The sequence below is a fragment of the Heterocephalus glaber genome, unplaced genomic scaffold (genome assembly GCF_053883595.1).
Source record: "Heterocephalus glaber isolate CG9 unplaced genomic scaffold, H.glaber_assembly_v1.0 deba00000546, whole genome shotgun sequence".
Classification (NCBI taxonomy): Eukaryota; Metazoa; Chordata; class Mammalia; order Rodentia; family Bathyergidae; genus Heterocephalus; species Heterocephalus glaber.
In genome coordinates, this window is record NW_028258147.1 from 17,897,207 (window position 1) to 17,914,586 (window position 17,380).

At 37.9% G+C, this 17,380-nt stretch overlaps 1 protein-coding gene across 3 annotated transcripts in view; it reads left to right on the forward strand.

Moving 5' to 3' along the window:
* Positions 1-17,380, forward strand: part of Cttnbp2 (cortactin binding protein 2) — a 454,755-nt gene that overhangs the window by 288,954 nt on the left and 148,421 nt on the right. For all 3 annotated transcript variants that reach the window (XM_087204593.1, XM_004865255.4, XM_087204594.1), the window contains one exon: positions 1,506-1,613. In XM_087204593.1, coding sequence (XP_087060719.1) covers positions 1,506-1,613 — 108 coding nt within the window. The remainder of the gene's footprint in view (positions 1-1,505; positions 1,614-17,380) is intronic.

The following is a 17,380-nucleotide window of genomic DNA, read 5'->3' on the forward strand; positions in this document are numbered from 1 at the left end:
TAGTTGCATGATTTGCATATGTAATTTGACTTCTCTGAGTTGTGATTTTCTTACCTGAAAAATAGAGATGATAATATCCTGTAGATTAGAGTTGGTTCCTTGAGAATACTGTGAAAATCACTGTGTGTTCTACAGAGTGAATTAATGTTCTGGAGTAAAGAGTAGCTTCTGAGGTTGGGTGCATGGAGACATTTGGGGATGAATGTGAGTTGGTGCCTAGGTTTGTCAAATGAGACTCTCCACAGAGGGGAGGTGGAGAACCTCAGACTTTGGACTCACTCAGGCCTGGCATTTTTCACAGCTGATCCTCCCTCTGTCTCATCTATGAAATGGATGTCAGAAGACTGACATGAAATCTGTGAGGACAGAAGTTAGAGTTGAAGGCGAAAGAATTGAGAATCAGTGGTAAATCAATGCAAGTGATAGCCATGAGGTAGGATGCGGTCACCAGGGAAGGAAAGTAGACGAGTGTGTGATAGGGCGAAAAGAATGCTGGGAGAGGAATTGAACCCCCCCCCCCCCGCCACCCAGGCCTTTTGCTGACATCTCATAGGGCAACCGGATCTCTAGAAGACCTACTTAGTCTAGCCTCAGGTCCCTAACTAGCTGGTCTTGCAAAATGACAAGAAGCTACAGAGAATTTGCCTAAGAAAGTACTTTCTTTGATAAGGACATAGCTGGATTTGAGTCACCTGATTACAGGCCCAGATTACTGCACATGGGTGGTGGTCCAAGCTTATTAAAAATATATTTAAAAACAAAATAAAAAACAAAAAAGTGCACCTGCCTGTATATGTGTGTGTTTTGGTGGGGAGGTGGTGGTTGACGAAATAAAGAACACATTCCTTTGAAAGAGGAAACAGTTAATTGATTTTGGTCATTGGTTTTGTCCCTTGTAGGAACATGAATCTAGGGTTATCCAGTTATTTGACTTTTGAATACAAGCCAGTGAGTGTGTGTGTGTGTGTGTGTGTGTGCTGCAGTTTTTGTAATGTGACCAAATGGAAGAGAAAGAAAATTATGCCCCAGTGGCACACATCTGTGGGCCAGATTTGGTCATAGGCTGCTGACTGGTGGCCCTTGCTGCAGAGTGTCTGTAAACATGACCTGCTATTACTGGAGGTCCTGGAATTTATAATAAACTCCTTCCAGAAGCCTATCAGGGTCCTTCTAGGAATACATCTGTGTTTGCTTTGCTACCTTGAATCCCTTCCACCTCCAACATACAGCAGACTTGTTTTGATACAGACCCCAGGGATTTTAAATTTGTGCCACATAATTTGGAGAGATTGAGAATCCAGGCATGCAGGCAGGCCAAAAAGTGTATCTCTTTAGAGGAGAGATTTGGGAAAAGGTCTTAAGGTCAAGGCATAGATTTTCTGCTGTCAAATAGTATCTCAGTGCCTCTACATTTACTTAGCCAATGGGATAAAAATGATCCATAGGATATGTGTGTCTTTCTTAGCAATAGTTCTTCATGACCTTTTTAAAAATTTGTGTTTCAGAAAAAAGAATTTGATGTGGACACACTCAGTAAATCAGAGCTGCGGATGCTCCTCAGCGTGATGGAAGGGGAGCTAGAGGCCAGAGACCTGGTCATTGAGGCCCTGCGGGTAAGAACATTCAAGGCTCTGTCTCCTTGCCATGTCATTTTCCTTTCTCACAGGATCAGTAGTAGAGATTCTTTTCCTTAATTTTGAATAAAATAGATTTCAAGTTGAAACCTGCACCTTACCCCAAACACCAACCCAAAACCTTTATGAGCCAAACCGACACTGACGGTTGTTGAGATGTTGGTGATGGAGGATAAGCTGTGGAGTAAGGGAAGTTTGAGAAGTCAGCTGTATTAGTTCAAAAATTCTTTTCTGTTTCGTGTGCTACTTTGGTTAAAGACATACATTTTTAGAAAGTTAGCAATTTGGTATCATGTATGAGGGCAATGAAGAAAAATTAAGAAAAATCATTTAAAAATAGTGCTGATCATTTTCCTTATATAAATTAAAGTGATTTTATTTTCAGAACTTAGAGTTAAAAGTAATTGTTCATGTAGTATATCTTCAAATTATTTTATCTCCTCTTCTAATACTTTAAAAATATTTCATAAGAGTTTGCAAAACATGTATTAAAAGCTTCAAAAGTTTTCTTTTTGAAGGAAAAAACCCCAATGTTGAGTAAATTTTCCTGATGTCATTCCAGACTTCCAGTGTTTTGGTATGTGAATCAAGTGTAAGTTGTTTTCCTCTTGTATGTTCAGTACTTTGTATATAAGCAGGTGTTTCTTGGGTTTCAATATTTCAAAATTCTGTAGAATACCAGCAAATTCTTGCCTGTGACAAGAGCTAATATAGTAAAGAAGGCATGTAGGAGTGGTGAAAGGTTAGCCATGATAGAGAAGGTGGATGTGGTGAGAACCTAGTTATGGGGGAAATGGGATAAATTCAGGTCTTTGGTATATTTTCACAGATCAGAAGTTGGTACAGTAAATATATGATGACCATTCAATTGGATGACAGAGAATAACTTTCTCAGAATGGAGGTATAATGACAGCATAAGCAAGCCAATATTAAGTTGAAAGTGTTGCCTTTTGAATCACAAGTTTTACCAAGAAGACATTTGCACAGTTGTTTGTGAGTGGTGTCCACCCTATTCCACATCGGTAACATAGATAGTCTTGAATGAACTTTTTGGGAGAAATGCTGAGGCAGTACATCACTAAAATGTGTTGCCCTCACACAGAACAAGGGTGCAGTCACCTGCTGAGGCTCAGAGCATAGCCTCTTGGGACCAAACAAGTGAAGAGTTCCAGCTGTACTTTGGGGGTTTTCCTGTTCCTCCGTATTAACATGTGAAAAGCATTAGTACTGTGGAATTTCCCACTGTTCACATAAATGTTTGAACATTTAGTGGAGCCTGTGTTTTTAATTACTGCCTTAGAAGTCACCTGTATTTCCCTTTTTAATTTGATAGGAATACTAGTAGAGATGAAGGTTTGCTAATGGTCAAAACTTGCTAAAGTGAACAATTTTTATAGAATCAAGGAATATTAGAATTATGAGGAGTCCTGCATGATAAATCATAGATTAGTGGTTTGTATCACGATCAGATCTAGCATCTTATTTTCATGAAATACTATGTATGACCCATTACTATCCTGCCGTGAGATTTATGGGTAATTGCACATATGAACAGATTATACTAAAAATATACATCGCCAAAATTATATTGTGATTTGAAGAGAGCAGGAAAGTAATTTATAATAAAACAAATGATAACATGGCTATACTGTAAGACATGATTAAAGTAAATGGCTCTTTGCATCTATTCACAGCATTACTGTTAACACCACAGTTGCAAAGGAATCTTTATCCTGGGGTACCATGTTGTTGACTTAGATGCAGTAAAGTGATTTTTTTCTGAAATGAGACCAAATAAAAGTACACATGTTAGCCGAGGATTTAGCTCAGTGGTGCCACACCTGCCTCACAAGCACATGGTCCTGAGTTCAATCCTTGGTGCCCCCCCAAAAACAAGAACACATTTTTGTGGGAATTGAATCCCTAGAAAATTCAGTTTAAAACAATTAAGAGAACTTATTTACAGGTATGAAGGAGTTAATCTCTTGGCTTGAAGGTTCTAGTGAAAGGAATGAGCAGAGGGATATTTTAAAGTGTCAGGGTACCTGGGATAATTCCGGAATGTGTGGCAGTCCCTTCTCCCTGCCCCAATTATGAAAACTAAAAATACTCTTGCTGCTTCCTAACACCTCATAGTGTCTGCTCCTGTAGAACAGCACTGGCCAGGACTGATCTGCTTTGCTTATAAGATTAAAATCAGATAAGGAGGAATCTCAAAGAGATGATGATTTAGGTAAGGTCACAGACAGTGGCATACATAGGAGCCTTCTAGATGAATTTTCATACAACTCCCTTATGAAACTTGGTGTATTGGAAGATTTTTAAACACAGTGGAGCACTGCTCTGCCATAAAGATAAATGATGATTTTTTTTTTTTGGTACCGGGGATTGAATTTGGGAACTTGTGCTTTCGAGGCAGGTGCCAGAACTACTGAGCTAAATCTCTGGCCTTGCCATAAAGATAATCTTGAGTCATTTGTAGGAAAATGGCTAAACCTTGAGACCATAAAGTTAAATGAAATAAATCAGACGCACAAGCTTAAATATTGCATGGTTTCTCTTCTATGAGAAATCCAAATTATAAAGAAAGAGCAAAATAAAAGATATTAGGAAGCAGGGAGACAGATCTTTCTCAAATGGGAAAGGGATCAAGAGATGGATGGAGAGGGAAGAGAAGGGATGAAAAAAGGAATTAAGATGTGTACATGTACCAACTCCACACCAGGAATGTAAACATTACTGCAGATATGTACTAATAAAAAATAAAATTGAGAATTGTGAATTACTTATTTATTCAGATGATTGTGTATTATTAAGAGTAGGTAATAATGTCATTTTCTTTTTTTATTAAATTCTTTTATTGGTACATTGTAGGTATACAACACAATTACATTTCTCGTTGGGAATTGTACCTTTACATAATGCATCTTGGTTCTTATTTTTTTCCCCATTCCTAGCCCTCCCTTCATGGCCTCCACCCTTCCCTATTTACAAAGACTAATAATGTCATTTTCTTATATCTGGGGCAGGTGACAGAGACTCACTGTGATGATTTACTGATTGACTAGCCCCTGGGGCATTCACTGGACCTGGTCAAATATTTACTTGGATCCAAATGTGTCATTTAGTTGCCTTTTCCTTTAATATGCAGTACAATGTAAATTCAAAACTAATGCTCCAGAAAGAAACTGGGAAGAAGAAATGATGTGAAACTTTTAGCTTTATTTCATATTTTGAGATAAACTTATTCCTAAATTAAGAATCAAAATTTCCCTAAGCAATATTTAGTATGCTGTTGTTCAACTGGGAAAAAGTGCATTTTTAAAGCCAAAAGTAACATTTCCTATAGTAAATATTTAACTTAATATGTAAATAAAGATACCTAATTTTTACCCCGAACCATATTACATTTAGAAATGATTTTGTTATGAGTTATTCAATTATTTAGAATTTTAAGATCATTAAAAAATTTTGACCAATCTACTCTGCCTTTTAAGTCTTTGCTATCCTGATGCTTTTGATTTTCAGCTATCATAAAAATTGCATACATAGATCATTGAATTAACAGACTTTTCAGAACAATCTATAAGTTTGATTTTTGGAAGAATTTTGTGGTGACAAATATATACCTTGATACTTTCACTATTTTCTTTGCTTGAGATTAAAATATTTTCCAGTTTAAAAAGTCGTTTTGTAACAGAGTAAGCAACATAATTTTTATTGAGGGGAAAATTATATTTTAAAATTATATTGATAGAGAATCTGAATTGCATAAGGCTGTTTAACTGAGGTTTATTTTACTTTAATCTCATGGGAAATTTTTTTGTTGATGATTTCTCCTTAATTCACAGAAGATAGGAGTGCATCTTGGATTAAATGTGTATATTCAAATGAAGTACTGAAGAAAATACTGTGGATTTTAATAGAGAATATGCTCAAGGAAGAGCAGCTACATTATCTGAAAACCAAAATAGAGCTATTTGAGTTAAATTTAATCAAACATTGAAAATTTGAGTAAGCAGTTTTATCTGGAAATCTGCAATTCAAGGCAAGTTTAGTGTCTGGCTTTCATTTCTTTTCTTCACTACTGTGATAGTGTTCTTATTGGTAACTTAGTAAATGAGAAGCAAGGACAAGATGATGAAAATGCTGTAATTGTAAAATTTTAAAAGTCAAAATTAAATGTTTTGGACCCAGCCTGCCATCATTAGCATAAATTTGCATAAATGTAATAGCAAAACAATATCTTCCTTTGGCATTTATCTTCAGATTTCCTCTATGCCTTCTTGCCTTTTAGATTAGTTAAAAAGAGAATTTACTGTATTAAAGACATGGAATTCTTCCTCTTAACCTTCATAGATACACTGTGTAATCCAGACTTTCAATTATTATTATTTGCATTGAAATTTCAAAAATTTAGTTTGTTTAACATTTCTTCAAATAGATTGCTTTTATAGCTGTGGTAACATTAGGGACAATGAATTATAGAATTGCCTTGTACAAGCATCTAAAACAAAGAGACCCAGCATACAACAGGGACCCCTCACACACGCAGATGCTGCAGGGGACTGACCCCAGCTGGGGAGGCAGCCTTGCACCAAGCAGTCACTCAGTAGTCCAGGTTATTTCTGCCTTATTCCTCTCAGGGAGTTGGCCTCATGTACATTGTTGAACCTGGGTCCAGTTCAGTTCCACATCCATGTGTAGTGAAGGAGAAGGGAAGTGAAATGCAAACAGCTTCCTGTAAGCATGTGCTATGTAGATGAGAAATTGGGGGTACATCTAGCTGCATAAGCAACTGGAAAATGGCCCTGGTTGGCTGTACTGCAGTACTGTGAAAGAAGGAAGGATTTTGGAGGACCTTAACAGCCTCCAGAGCCTAAGAAAGGGATTTTCTCTTGATTTAAAGTTCCATTATGATGTACCCTGGAACATAGTAAAGGAAGATAAGTACTTCCCCCCTTTCCCTTCAGTAGTTGTTGAGTACCTTTTAGGTACCTGGTAGGAAAATAGTATTTGAAGTGCATATAAATGGAGATATATTATGCAAAAACTTGTGTACATTTAGGAAAGACTATGTCCTGACTTTGTATTTTAAAATTAATTGTTCTGAGAAGTGTCATTTGGGCCTAATTTTTTCCAGAATACTAATCATTATGTTCAGGGTTTGCCAGAGTTTGTTCATTTTCAAATACCTGTTCATTGAGCTCAAAATTACAAAAAATATCTAAAGCTTTTTAATGATTTTGTTTTAAAATAGGTTTTCTCAACCTTAGCGCCGTGGACCTTTGAAACTTGGGAAATGCACTACTTTAACACTGGTTATACTGGAAATGCCACTTTTAAAACTATTCACTAAAGTGAATGTAAGAACTCTAAATATGATCCAAATACATTGCATTATGATACAGTGATTTTCTTGTGCAATATTGAACCTTAAAAGCTAATCTGGAAATGCTCATTTTACAAATATCATGACCTTTTAAAAAACATGCATACTTTACTATTTAAAATTTTGTTCTACTTCCTATGTGGAACCTAAATGCCTTATTTTTCAAATTGAAAACTCCTTATGATTATATATAGCTCTGTGCCGGCATCTTGACATAGAACATAGGTGATCTCTTTAAATAGAATAATGTTTCCACACTAGCTTTTTAAAACACTGGTATATGGCAGAATACTGTGCGTGTGTTCCTCATATGACATGAATGGTAAATACTGATAAAAGAATACAATCTGGGTTTTATTAGTTTCAACTAAGTAAAACATGCAGTCTTTTGTATTTGAGAATTCTATGACTGCAGGCAATTGACTGGCCAAAACATATCCTTTTTTGTGCTCTCCATTTTAATTAATGAATGAATTTGCTGAGCAGAGCTGAATTCATGAAAACTTAAATCAATTCTTTTCCTTCCTTGCTTGCTGAGATAACGCTTTTCCATGACTGGAGAAAGGAAGAGTGTTGACCAGAATTGGTGGTGTTTCTGCAAACAAATCAGTTTTCATAAAGTACAAAGAGCTAAACATTTTTAAATAGCACTGTATTTTTTTTCCCAGAACACAGGAACTATAAATTTTGTGTCTTCTAAGAAATTTTATTTTCTCTGACTAGTTACCATTGGTGAAGGAAAAAATTAGAATATGTGGCAAAACAATACTGTTTATATATTGAAGAAATGAAGGTGATATTGCAAAAGTAGTAGGTTTATGATTATCATTTCTAGCCCCTTTAGTAAGCACCAGGAGCCACTGATTATTACTTTCTAGTAGACTATTAATACATATGAAGAGATTAATATTAATACATATGAAGAGATCTGTGAGGAAAACAAATTAAGATGAGGCTCTCCCAGCTCAGTGATGTACCACAGATCCATACTGGGTACAGGATAAAATCAGGGTTACAAATAGGATGAAGCTAGGAATACATTTCTGTACCCTTTGAAGATTGCTACAATTGTGAGGATTGTCCATTGTATAATTCCTTTTTAGAATTGGATCCATTCAGCCAGAAAATGAAGGATGTTCCTGTGAGGCATTTTGATGACATTATAGCTACCTAGTCTTAACACTCAAAAGCCACAGTACAAGCCTTGGATTTTTGTAGAAATTTCTCTGACCACATTTATTCCTAATTATGTATCTTGATTTAAGAGGAAATAAGGTTCTGAAATAGCACTTTCAAAAATTCTACTTCTCTGGTTGTGGTTTTTGGAGAAAAAAGGAAGAGATTTCTGTTTCTGTCAAATGTTTTGAGTCAAAATGTAAATAGTTTTTAAGTAAATGAAATGAATAAAGCTATATCCCATATTTTGAAAAGTACTTAGAGTGGAGAAAGCAGGTAAGGGGATCTGTGCATTCCTTCCTTCATTCAACAGCTGCTCTCTTTGTGATCCTCTAGGAGTGCTCTGGGATCAAGGAGGCCCTGGCGAATGAGGGCCATGATTTCTTTTCCCTGGATTTTAGATGCCAGGGGGAGAGATGGGCATTAAACTGATAAATATGTAGATAAATTATATTTAACAGCTTATTTGAGTGAAGAACAATTCACGAGTTGGATAACACTCATAGCCACAAGAGGTTCAGAGAGCACTGCTGGACAATTTGGACAGTTAGTATGGAGCGCAGAAAGAGCTTGATTGATTGCAGCTGGGCACTTGTTTTTATTTGAATGTGGTCTCAGCAGTTGGCAGCCTGTGATTGGTTGACATTGGGCTGCTTGTGCTTGATTAGCCGACACTCAGCTGTTAGCTACTCCTAAATTAGGTTTTCATTTTATTTACATGTTAAGTTGGGTTGTGGTTCCTCACATAGAAACTCAAAATATGAAGACAGCCTCATGCCAATGATCTCCTGCTTACTTGATTAAAAAAATATGGAAGTGCAAATTATAATTTTGGAAGAAAAGGAAATGATGCTGTAAGGGATTAAGGAGAAGAGTGCAGTCTAGATTGGATCAGGGCAGCCTTGTCTAAGTGACTTGCCCAGACTTGACAATGGAGAGATACCATGCACCCTGTTGGAAGAAGGAGGTTCAGGCAAAGGGGAATGACATAGGAAAAGGACTTCTGAGAAGGAGCTTGGAAATACATTATTATTTTATTTTGTGGTACTGGAGATTGCTTTCTCAGTGAGCTACATCCCTTGACCATTAACACTTTTATTTTTGAAACAGGGTCACTAAGTCACTAAGTTGCCCAGGCTGGGCCCAAACTTGGAATTCCTCTATCTCAGCCTTGAACAGTGGTGGGATGACAGGTGAGCACCACCACACCCAGCTGAGTTGGACAATTTGTATGATCTCCAAGGTGTCAGAGTGAGAGAAAGGTACAAGAGCAAATGAGAGGGCTGGCGCCTACTGAGAGCTCAAGGTCCCCAGTTTGATCCCCGGTACCAAAAAAAAAAACAACAAATGAGTTAGACTTGGGCCAGACAGTGAACACCATGACGTGTTTGGATTTTATCCTACACAGGTGGGAGGAACATTTAGGAGTGCCTAAATTTGAGGCCTGTGATTTGGTTGGCATCTTCTAAAAGAGCATTTCCAAAATTCGATTATATTGCACTTGACTTTTTGTAATAAAGGGGTTTTTGTTTTGTTTTTATAGTACTGGGGATTGATCCCAGGGCCTTCATTCACACTGCGCTACATTTCCAGCCCTCTTTTTGAGACAGGATTTCACCAAGTCACTAAGTTGCCCAAGCTGGGCTTGTACTTTTGATCCTCCTGCCCCAGTGTCTCAGTGTGCCTGGATTACAGGCATGTAGTACCATACCCGGTTTAAGTTTTAATTTATTAAGTGAAAATATTTAAAAGATATCACTAGTTTGAAGGATGGGAAAAGATACGAAAGTCTTCTTAGCTACTGGGCTGACACAGGAGAGCCGGAGTGGTAATGCTTGCTGCCCTTTCCTAAGACATAGAAAATGTGCTTCCTCAACACTGCATTGCTTGCCAATGAACAGTTTTTCTTTAAATCATTAAGATTTAGTGGGTTGTGGTTTTTGGTTAAGATTCACTTAAGATTGATAAAGTTCTCCACTTGACAGTGTTTTGAAAAGATAAAATTCTGTCTTCAGTTTTCTTTCATCCAGTTCACTTCAGTTCAGTATGGATTTTTAAATTAATGAATTTTGTTGTTAACTTCTTTTAGGATTTAAGACAATGTGCTTGTCAAAAGATGTACTTATTACAAAATCAAATTAATGCTTTCCTGTAAGTTGAAGTAAAACAGAAGATTCCTTCACATAGTGCTGAAAGGGAACTGGCAAGAATGGAAAGGATCTTTTAACCAATCTGAATATGCTCTGCTCTAATAGAACCATGCTGGCTTATTTTGAGTGGATCATTGCAGTGTTAATGGCCACTTAATGACCCCATACAGAAATTACATGCCTGAGTAGATAAGCTCTTCAATAACCTTGAAGCACTTTGATAAAATTTGTCTGTGGAAAATAGGACAAATCCTCATTTAGTATCTGGCACTGTACCCGGCATCTTACCTGTATTCAAATGAAACTGCATCTCATATGGCCGTTAAGTTTTCATGGTTAAAATATTGTAGATAGTAAACTCTTAGGAAGCTTTTAGGGCTCATGATGTAACTGAGTAGTAGAATGGTTGCTTAGTGTGTGGAAGGTCCCAGGTTCAATGGCAAGCACAAAAAACAAACAAAAAACCAGTACTTGCCATAGAGTACAACAAATGTGGTTTTGTATCCAAGTTTGAGCAGTAAAGCTTGAGACTCACCAAGTTGGGGAAAACCACATATGTGTTGTCTGGGTGTCCAAGCCATTCTGCCATTAAGATAACCTTTAAATCCCTAAGTAACCCTCTGGCCTATTTGTTTGTATAGTAAAGATTAAACACTGTACTACAGGGCCTACCTCAGCTTCCGAAACATAGTAGATAATTGAAAAAAATTTTGCATTTTCATCTAAATCTGTCGTGGTAGACTTTTTTCTGAACTTTCTTCTCCATGTACTTTGAAAGTTTTAAGACAGATCTTGGTTACTTGCTTCTGTTCTTCTCAAGTGGGCATTTGTTAGAAAATGCCAGTCCGGATGGGAACCAAGGCTAATCTATATATCTGTGTTAATTTATCCTCACAGCAGTCCTAAGACAAGCCAGAAAGTAAGCAGTCTTATGAAATCAGATGGGTGTTACGGTTAGTCAGACTACAGGTTAGAAAGTGCCATTACCATGGACATAATTTATCAATGTCTGGCGTCCCAGTGGTCAGCTATCAGAGTGCCTCTTAGCCAACGTTTCCTAAAACAAAACCACCCCTCAAATGAAGATCAATTTTGGCAACTCTTAAAGTATACTGGAAATAGTATGCAATATATTCTTAATTCTTTAAGAAGTGACTTTTAAGTGTGAGAATGGCTTGGTGAATCCCTTATGTGGTTCACGCCTACAGTTCCAGCTACTCAGGAAACTGAGGTAGGAGGACCACTTGAGCCCAGGAGTTTCAGGCCAGCCTGGGCAACATAGCAATCAGAACCATGACTTATTTATACAAGTATTCTCCAACTTGTCAGTTCGTTCCCTGAATGTCTGTGTTTAAGCAGCGTATTTTATATTATGTTAAGTCTTTTTGGTGGTATCATTTTTAGCTCTGTATGAATAATTCTGTTTGTAACCATACTATCTAAAAATTTCAAAAAGTAGCTTGTTTTATCCTTTTAAATTAAAACAGTGTTTTTACTGCAACCTCCTCCCTCCACACCATGTAGATGGACTCTTCATCTACATTTACTTGTTTTGCCTGCAGGTTGAATTTGAGCAGGAGATGGAGTTGGAAAGGGACTTAACATTGTTGGGTTTTGTTTATAAGGCAGGCAGTTCACCTGCATTATCTCCTATTAGCCTTATGAAATCCATGGAGATCAGTGATATTACCCCCACTTTAAGAATGGGGATGCTGAGACTCAGAATGTAAGACATTTTCAAACTGAACCCTAAAGTCTGCTGTCACCATGCCTTTTCCTCCAAGGCAGTGTTAACTAAGGTAGGCACTTCCTTAGAACTGGAGATCATCATTCATGGCTTCTTTTTTTTATTCTGGTACCGGAAATGGAACTCTGGACCTTGCGCTTGCGAGGCAGGCAGTGGAACCACTGAGCTACATCCCTGGCCCTCATTCATGGATTCTTTATTTCACTCCAAATGCTGCAGATTCTACCTGTAATCAATTATAAATATTAAAAGCTACACAGAAATCATAGCTGCAAAGAAATCGTTAATCGATGCTTAATCATTCGCTTGATGCATCCTTCCAATTGATTGCAGGTAATTGTAAACAAATCCTTCATGACTTCTCAGAACTTACTGATTGGCAATTACAATAATATAGACAAGCATCATTATTAATCATTAATGTTTTCATCCTCATATTAATTATACCCAAAGTTTGCACTTTCTGTAATTAGAATGTGATGCTGCTGTCTTCTGAGGAAAGAAAACAGTGCATGTGTGAATACTGCACAACCCAAGTTTGCTGATAAGGAAATGATGGAGTTTCTGAAATGGACAAGGACACAATTGCTAAGCAACACTCTCTTCATTCTGACCCTCTTCTCACATTTCAATCATTTCTAAATCTGTTTCTTGTAGGTACATTTTATTTTGTTTTTTAGTATTTGATCAATTTGTTTTGTATTTGAAGAAATCTAAATTGAATTATTAAGTAGGAATTTAACTGGTTTTCCATGAAAGGCTTTTATATGGATTTCCTTAATGTTTTGAAATCTTTTGACTTTCACAGTCAATAGAAATGGTTGTGAGGGTGAATTATGTAAGCCAGAGCAATGATAAAGGCAGTCTCAGTGAAAAGTTCAGTGTTTTAGAAAATGGGTAGATTACAATACAGTTGCACCATTGACCTTGTAGAAAGTTCAGAGTTTCTTTCACAAAACCCAAATCAGAATCTAGTTTTAGATTAGATTATTTTAAATGAACCTTTAAAGATCCCTGGATGCTAACATAGAGTTGAGGATTGTTTTCTGCTATGAGTTTTGTTTCTCCGATGCCTGGGAGTACATCTTTCATAGATACTCTCAAAAGTGCATCTGGCTTCTTGCTGGAGTGTCTTTAAAAAATAATGTGACCTTACTGGTGTGACTGGGAAGCTACCTTCCAGCATTTCTCCTTGGCTGTATCAGAGGTTCCATGTGGTTTTGTGCATATTCAGATGAGTGTAAGACCTGACGTGGGTTTAGTGGGAGGATAGGGAGGACACTTAATGAGTTTTAGAAACCCTTAGTGGTTATTGTGCCTACGTTACACTCTTAATGAGTTTAAATTTTAAACAGTTGACAGTTGACTCACTATAGGCTCTGGGGTAGGAAAAGGATAGGATAAAAATAGTGTTTAAGAGAGAAAGAGTGTTAGCCATTTTGGGACTAGATTGACAGAAAAAGGGAGAAAGGGGATCTGAGGCAGCAGTTACAGTTGACACTTGTCCTATGGTAAAGCCATTTTGGGTGATGACTAAATGTATGTGGTTTATGTGTGTGTAGGGGGAGTTGTTAACAGGACTTGAATAGATCGACGTGAGATTATGAGTAAAAATTCTCCAGCCCAAGTGTGCAGTATTTCCTAACTGAGAACAGCAAACAGTTATTCCTAAAGCAATTTCAGTGTCGGGTTGAAACTCTTATTCTTAAGGACTTTGTGTTTATGTCTCATGTGAATTTATTCCTGAGACATTAGGCATCCACTCTAGCTCTCCTCAAAGCCTTTTCATTGCGAGTCATTCACATTCGTCCAACGTGTATTTATGGAGGGTATGCTATCATACTAGGTGTTGTGCTGGGTGCTGGGGGGAGAGTGTAAACTACACAGTCCTGGTACTCATGGGACCTACTGTCTAGTAAAGGACACTAACCATGATTAACAAGTTCCATTATGAGAAGTGCAACAATAGAAAAGTACCAAGTACTATATCTGATATAATATATGTATAAGATCCACTAGGAAAGGCTGTATAAAATAGGGTCAAAGAAAAAAAATTCTAAAAACTAAGCTAAATATGAAGGCTTTCAAATATATCTAATAAGACAGAAATAACTTTCTCTGGTTTAGTCTCCATCTCCTTGTTCCCTTAGGTTCAGTGTAACTTCCCAAAAGTTGTTTCTTTTTCTATATCTGCATGCCCTGTCTTCTGGCCTCTCCTTCCATGCAGATGGTGGCCTCATGGATTCCTTTTCATGAAAAGTAGATGTTAGTCTCCCCTGTTTATTATTCATTGGGTTACTTGGGTATACAAAGCCCTATGGCTGTTGTATACCATTAAGTTTATAGAGGTGTTTGAGTTTTTTTTTAAGAGCTCTATTTATATTTATCGAAGCCAGATCTCATTTGAGCTCTGGTACTGTGAGGGGTTAGGAAAGTAAAGACTGATTGTATTTTTCTTGGGTTAAAATAAATTCTTTGCCAAGGAGTCCTGTGTTTACTCACGAAGTAAGATCTTCAAGTATTTTCACTGTAGGAATAGGTGAACCTTGTAATGAGTGCTTCTTAGGTCCTGACCTATGCTAGAAAGGATAATGGATCCAAAGATAAGGCCCTATTCCTGCTTTGTCATCTGTTTCTTGTGGTAACTTATGACTATCCCAAGACAGTGGTTTGTAGTCATTTACTTTGCTCACAAATCTGCAGTTTAGGCTAGGCACAATGGGGACAGCTCACTGTCCACACCTCCTGTGGAAGTGGGCTCAGGTATTGTGTTGGAGGATCTGCTTTCAAGATAGCCCCTCATGTGCTGGCCATCTGCCAGAAGCTCCAGGAATACTATGGGGTTGGGCTTCCTCATCACACAGTGGCTAGGATTCAAGGGTGAGCATCCTAAGAGACAAGAAATAGAATCTGCCCATTCCTTCCATCCTAAATCACAGAGTCAGTTTCCATTATATCCTGTGAGTCAAGCAGTCACAGAGCCTAGATTCAAAGTAAAGAGACTGAGATCTAACTATGCAGAAGTGTTAATGAATTTGAGATGTTTTAATACGTCCAGGAACCTGCTAGTATTATTTGCTAAGCTCTGTCTACTAAATATGCTATTTAGTACTTTCTGTGGATTATTTCGTTTAGCCCACAGAAGTCTCCCTGGACTTTTGTGGTTTTTTTCTTTTTTCTTTTTTTTTTTAGAGTAGGAAAAATTATTGGGAGAAAGAAAGCTTCTGCCTAAGAGGGACAGAAGGGAGACCAGAAAGTGGGTTGCCCACCCACCCCACTTTTCAAAGATGTTTTATACAGCAAAGCCATGTGGTGAGGCGGGTACAAAATGGGACAAAGCTATAAGACCCAATGGAAATTTACAGGGTGGGCATGAGGTGGGACAAAACCATGACCAAACCAATAAGATTACAAGTACAGTCACCCAGGTAATATTGATTAAATGGAGGTCAAATGGGGGAGCAAGTCATGTAGCAAGTGTACAAGGATTTTCAGTAAGGGTGGGTTAAGACCTTGACCCCCTACCCGGGTGATTGATACCGATTTAGAATATTAATCACTGCTGTTTACCCCAGGGGAAGCATAAGGGTGTGTAGTTTCTCTCCTTTTACAATTCTGGCCTTCAGTGAATGTGTCTTGATTGTCCTCCATGTAGGCTCCTTGACTGTCCTCTATGTTAGCTCCTTGCTGTGTTGGCTCCTGGAGGGCTGGTCCCCTCTAACTGCACACAAGATATCTAATTAACTTACCTATCTGCAATATTCCCCCCTCTGAAGAAGTACCCCTAACTGCTGTGAGGGGGCAAAGGGCGAAGATCTTTCTGGCTACTTCCAGTTGAAGAGGGTCGTAGTTGTGATCAGCAGTCAGAGTTAATCTACAGAGGGTCTGTCTAAAGGGCCTCCATAGGTGCCAGGCATTGTCATCTTGGTAACCATATAGCTTTGAGTCTGGAGGAGACAAAGCCTAAGAAACAGTTAATACATGGACCAAATTATAAGGTCAGCAGGATTGCTATGAATATAGCCAACAAGGGTTTCCACTGGGAGGAACTAGTAATACCCACAAGAGGATAAGGAGAAGGTCCAGGGGACTTCAGAATCCCAACATAGAAGTCCTATTGTATAGTTAAGCAGTTATAAGCCATTTACAAGGTCAATCTGGTGGATCCCAGTAAAAGAAGTCTGGCACATTTGTCATTGGTTCCATTTGTATGACTGCTTGGAGTTTGGCGGCCTCTAGGCAAAAATAAACAAAACTTTTAAGAAATTAGAGCATGTATAATTTAAGCATGAGCACACTAGAATGGAAGGGCGGGTTGGGGAGAAAATCACACCTAGAAATTGAAATAGTGATTTTAACCTGCTGGCTTTTAGATTCTTTCATTGATGAAGGTTATATATGTATAAGTCTGATACTTTGTCATAAATTTCTCTAGTTCTAGCTGTAAAGAAGATAGACAATTTGAAGAACAAATCTCATTTAAGAAATTTAAAACTCTAGCTGAGCTCTTATAGATTTTACCATAGTTTTTTCCTAATGATCCATAACTGTGGTCAGCTACTGATGTAGATAGAAACTGCCAGAAGGGGTCAGTGACTGGAGCCCTTTTTTATATCTAGTTTTATTACTATGGCATTATTTTATACCTCTTTTGGTTATTCTTTTCTGCTGGGTGTTTAAGACCAACTTAGAGTGAGACCTGTGTCAGTCAGTATGAACCTCTTGCAATCTATCAAGGTCAGTTGAGCCTCAGGCGTTACTTTGGAACCACGCATAGAGCCTCTCAGCTCCTCTGTCAGTGTCAGCCATCAGGATGGGGTCACGGCCTTACTTGACCATGTTACTTTCAGTGAAAGCGTGGGAGATTTTTCCCTCTTGGTGACCCTCCTTTGGCACACGGTACATTTGTCCTCTGGTGCCCAGCAATCTCCCTGCTCAGGAGGTTGAGTGACTTACCAAAGATGTACGATCCTGTAGGAAAGGTTCCTTTGTGTCCTGGATCTTTATTGACCTTGAGGGGCCAGGGCCAAAATATTGGCTGTCCTCATAGCCCAGTTACCTTTCTAGTTTTGGTCTCTAAACTTGAGTTGTTGAACACCCAGAAGAGAAGATCAGTGACATAAGTATTTTAGTAGGAGCAGTGAGCTTAACTATTATAATAGTTAAGACATCAGGCACTTTTGAAGTATAAAGCCAACCATGGTTGTTTTAGTAGTTGAATCCCTGTAGAATGTTAACAGACAACAGTTATATATTTTAGAGAAACTTTAATATCAAGAG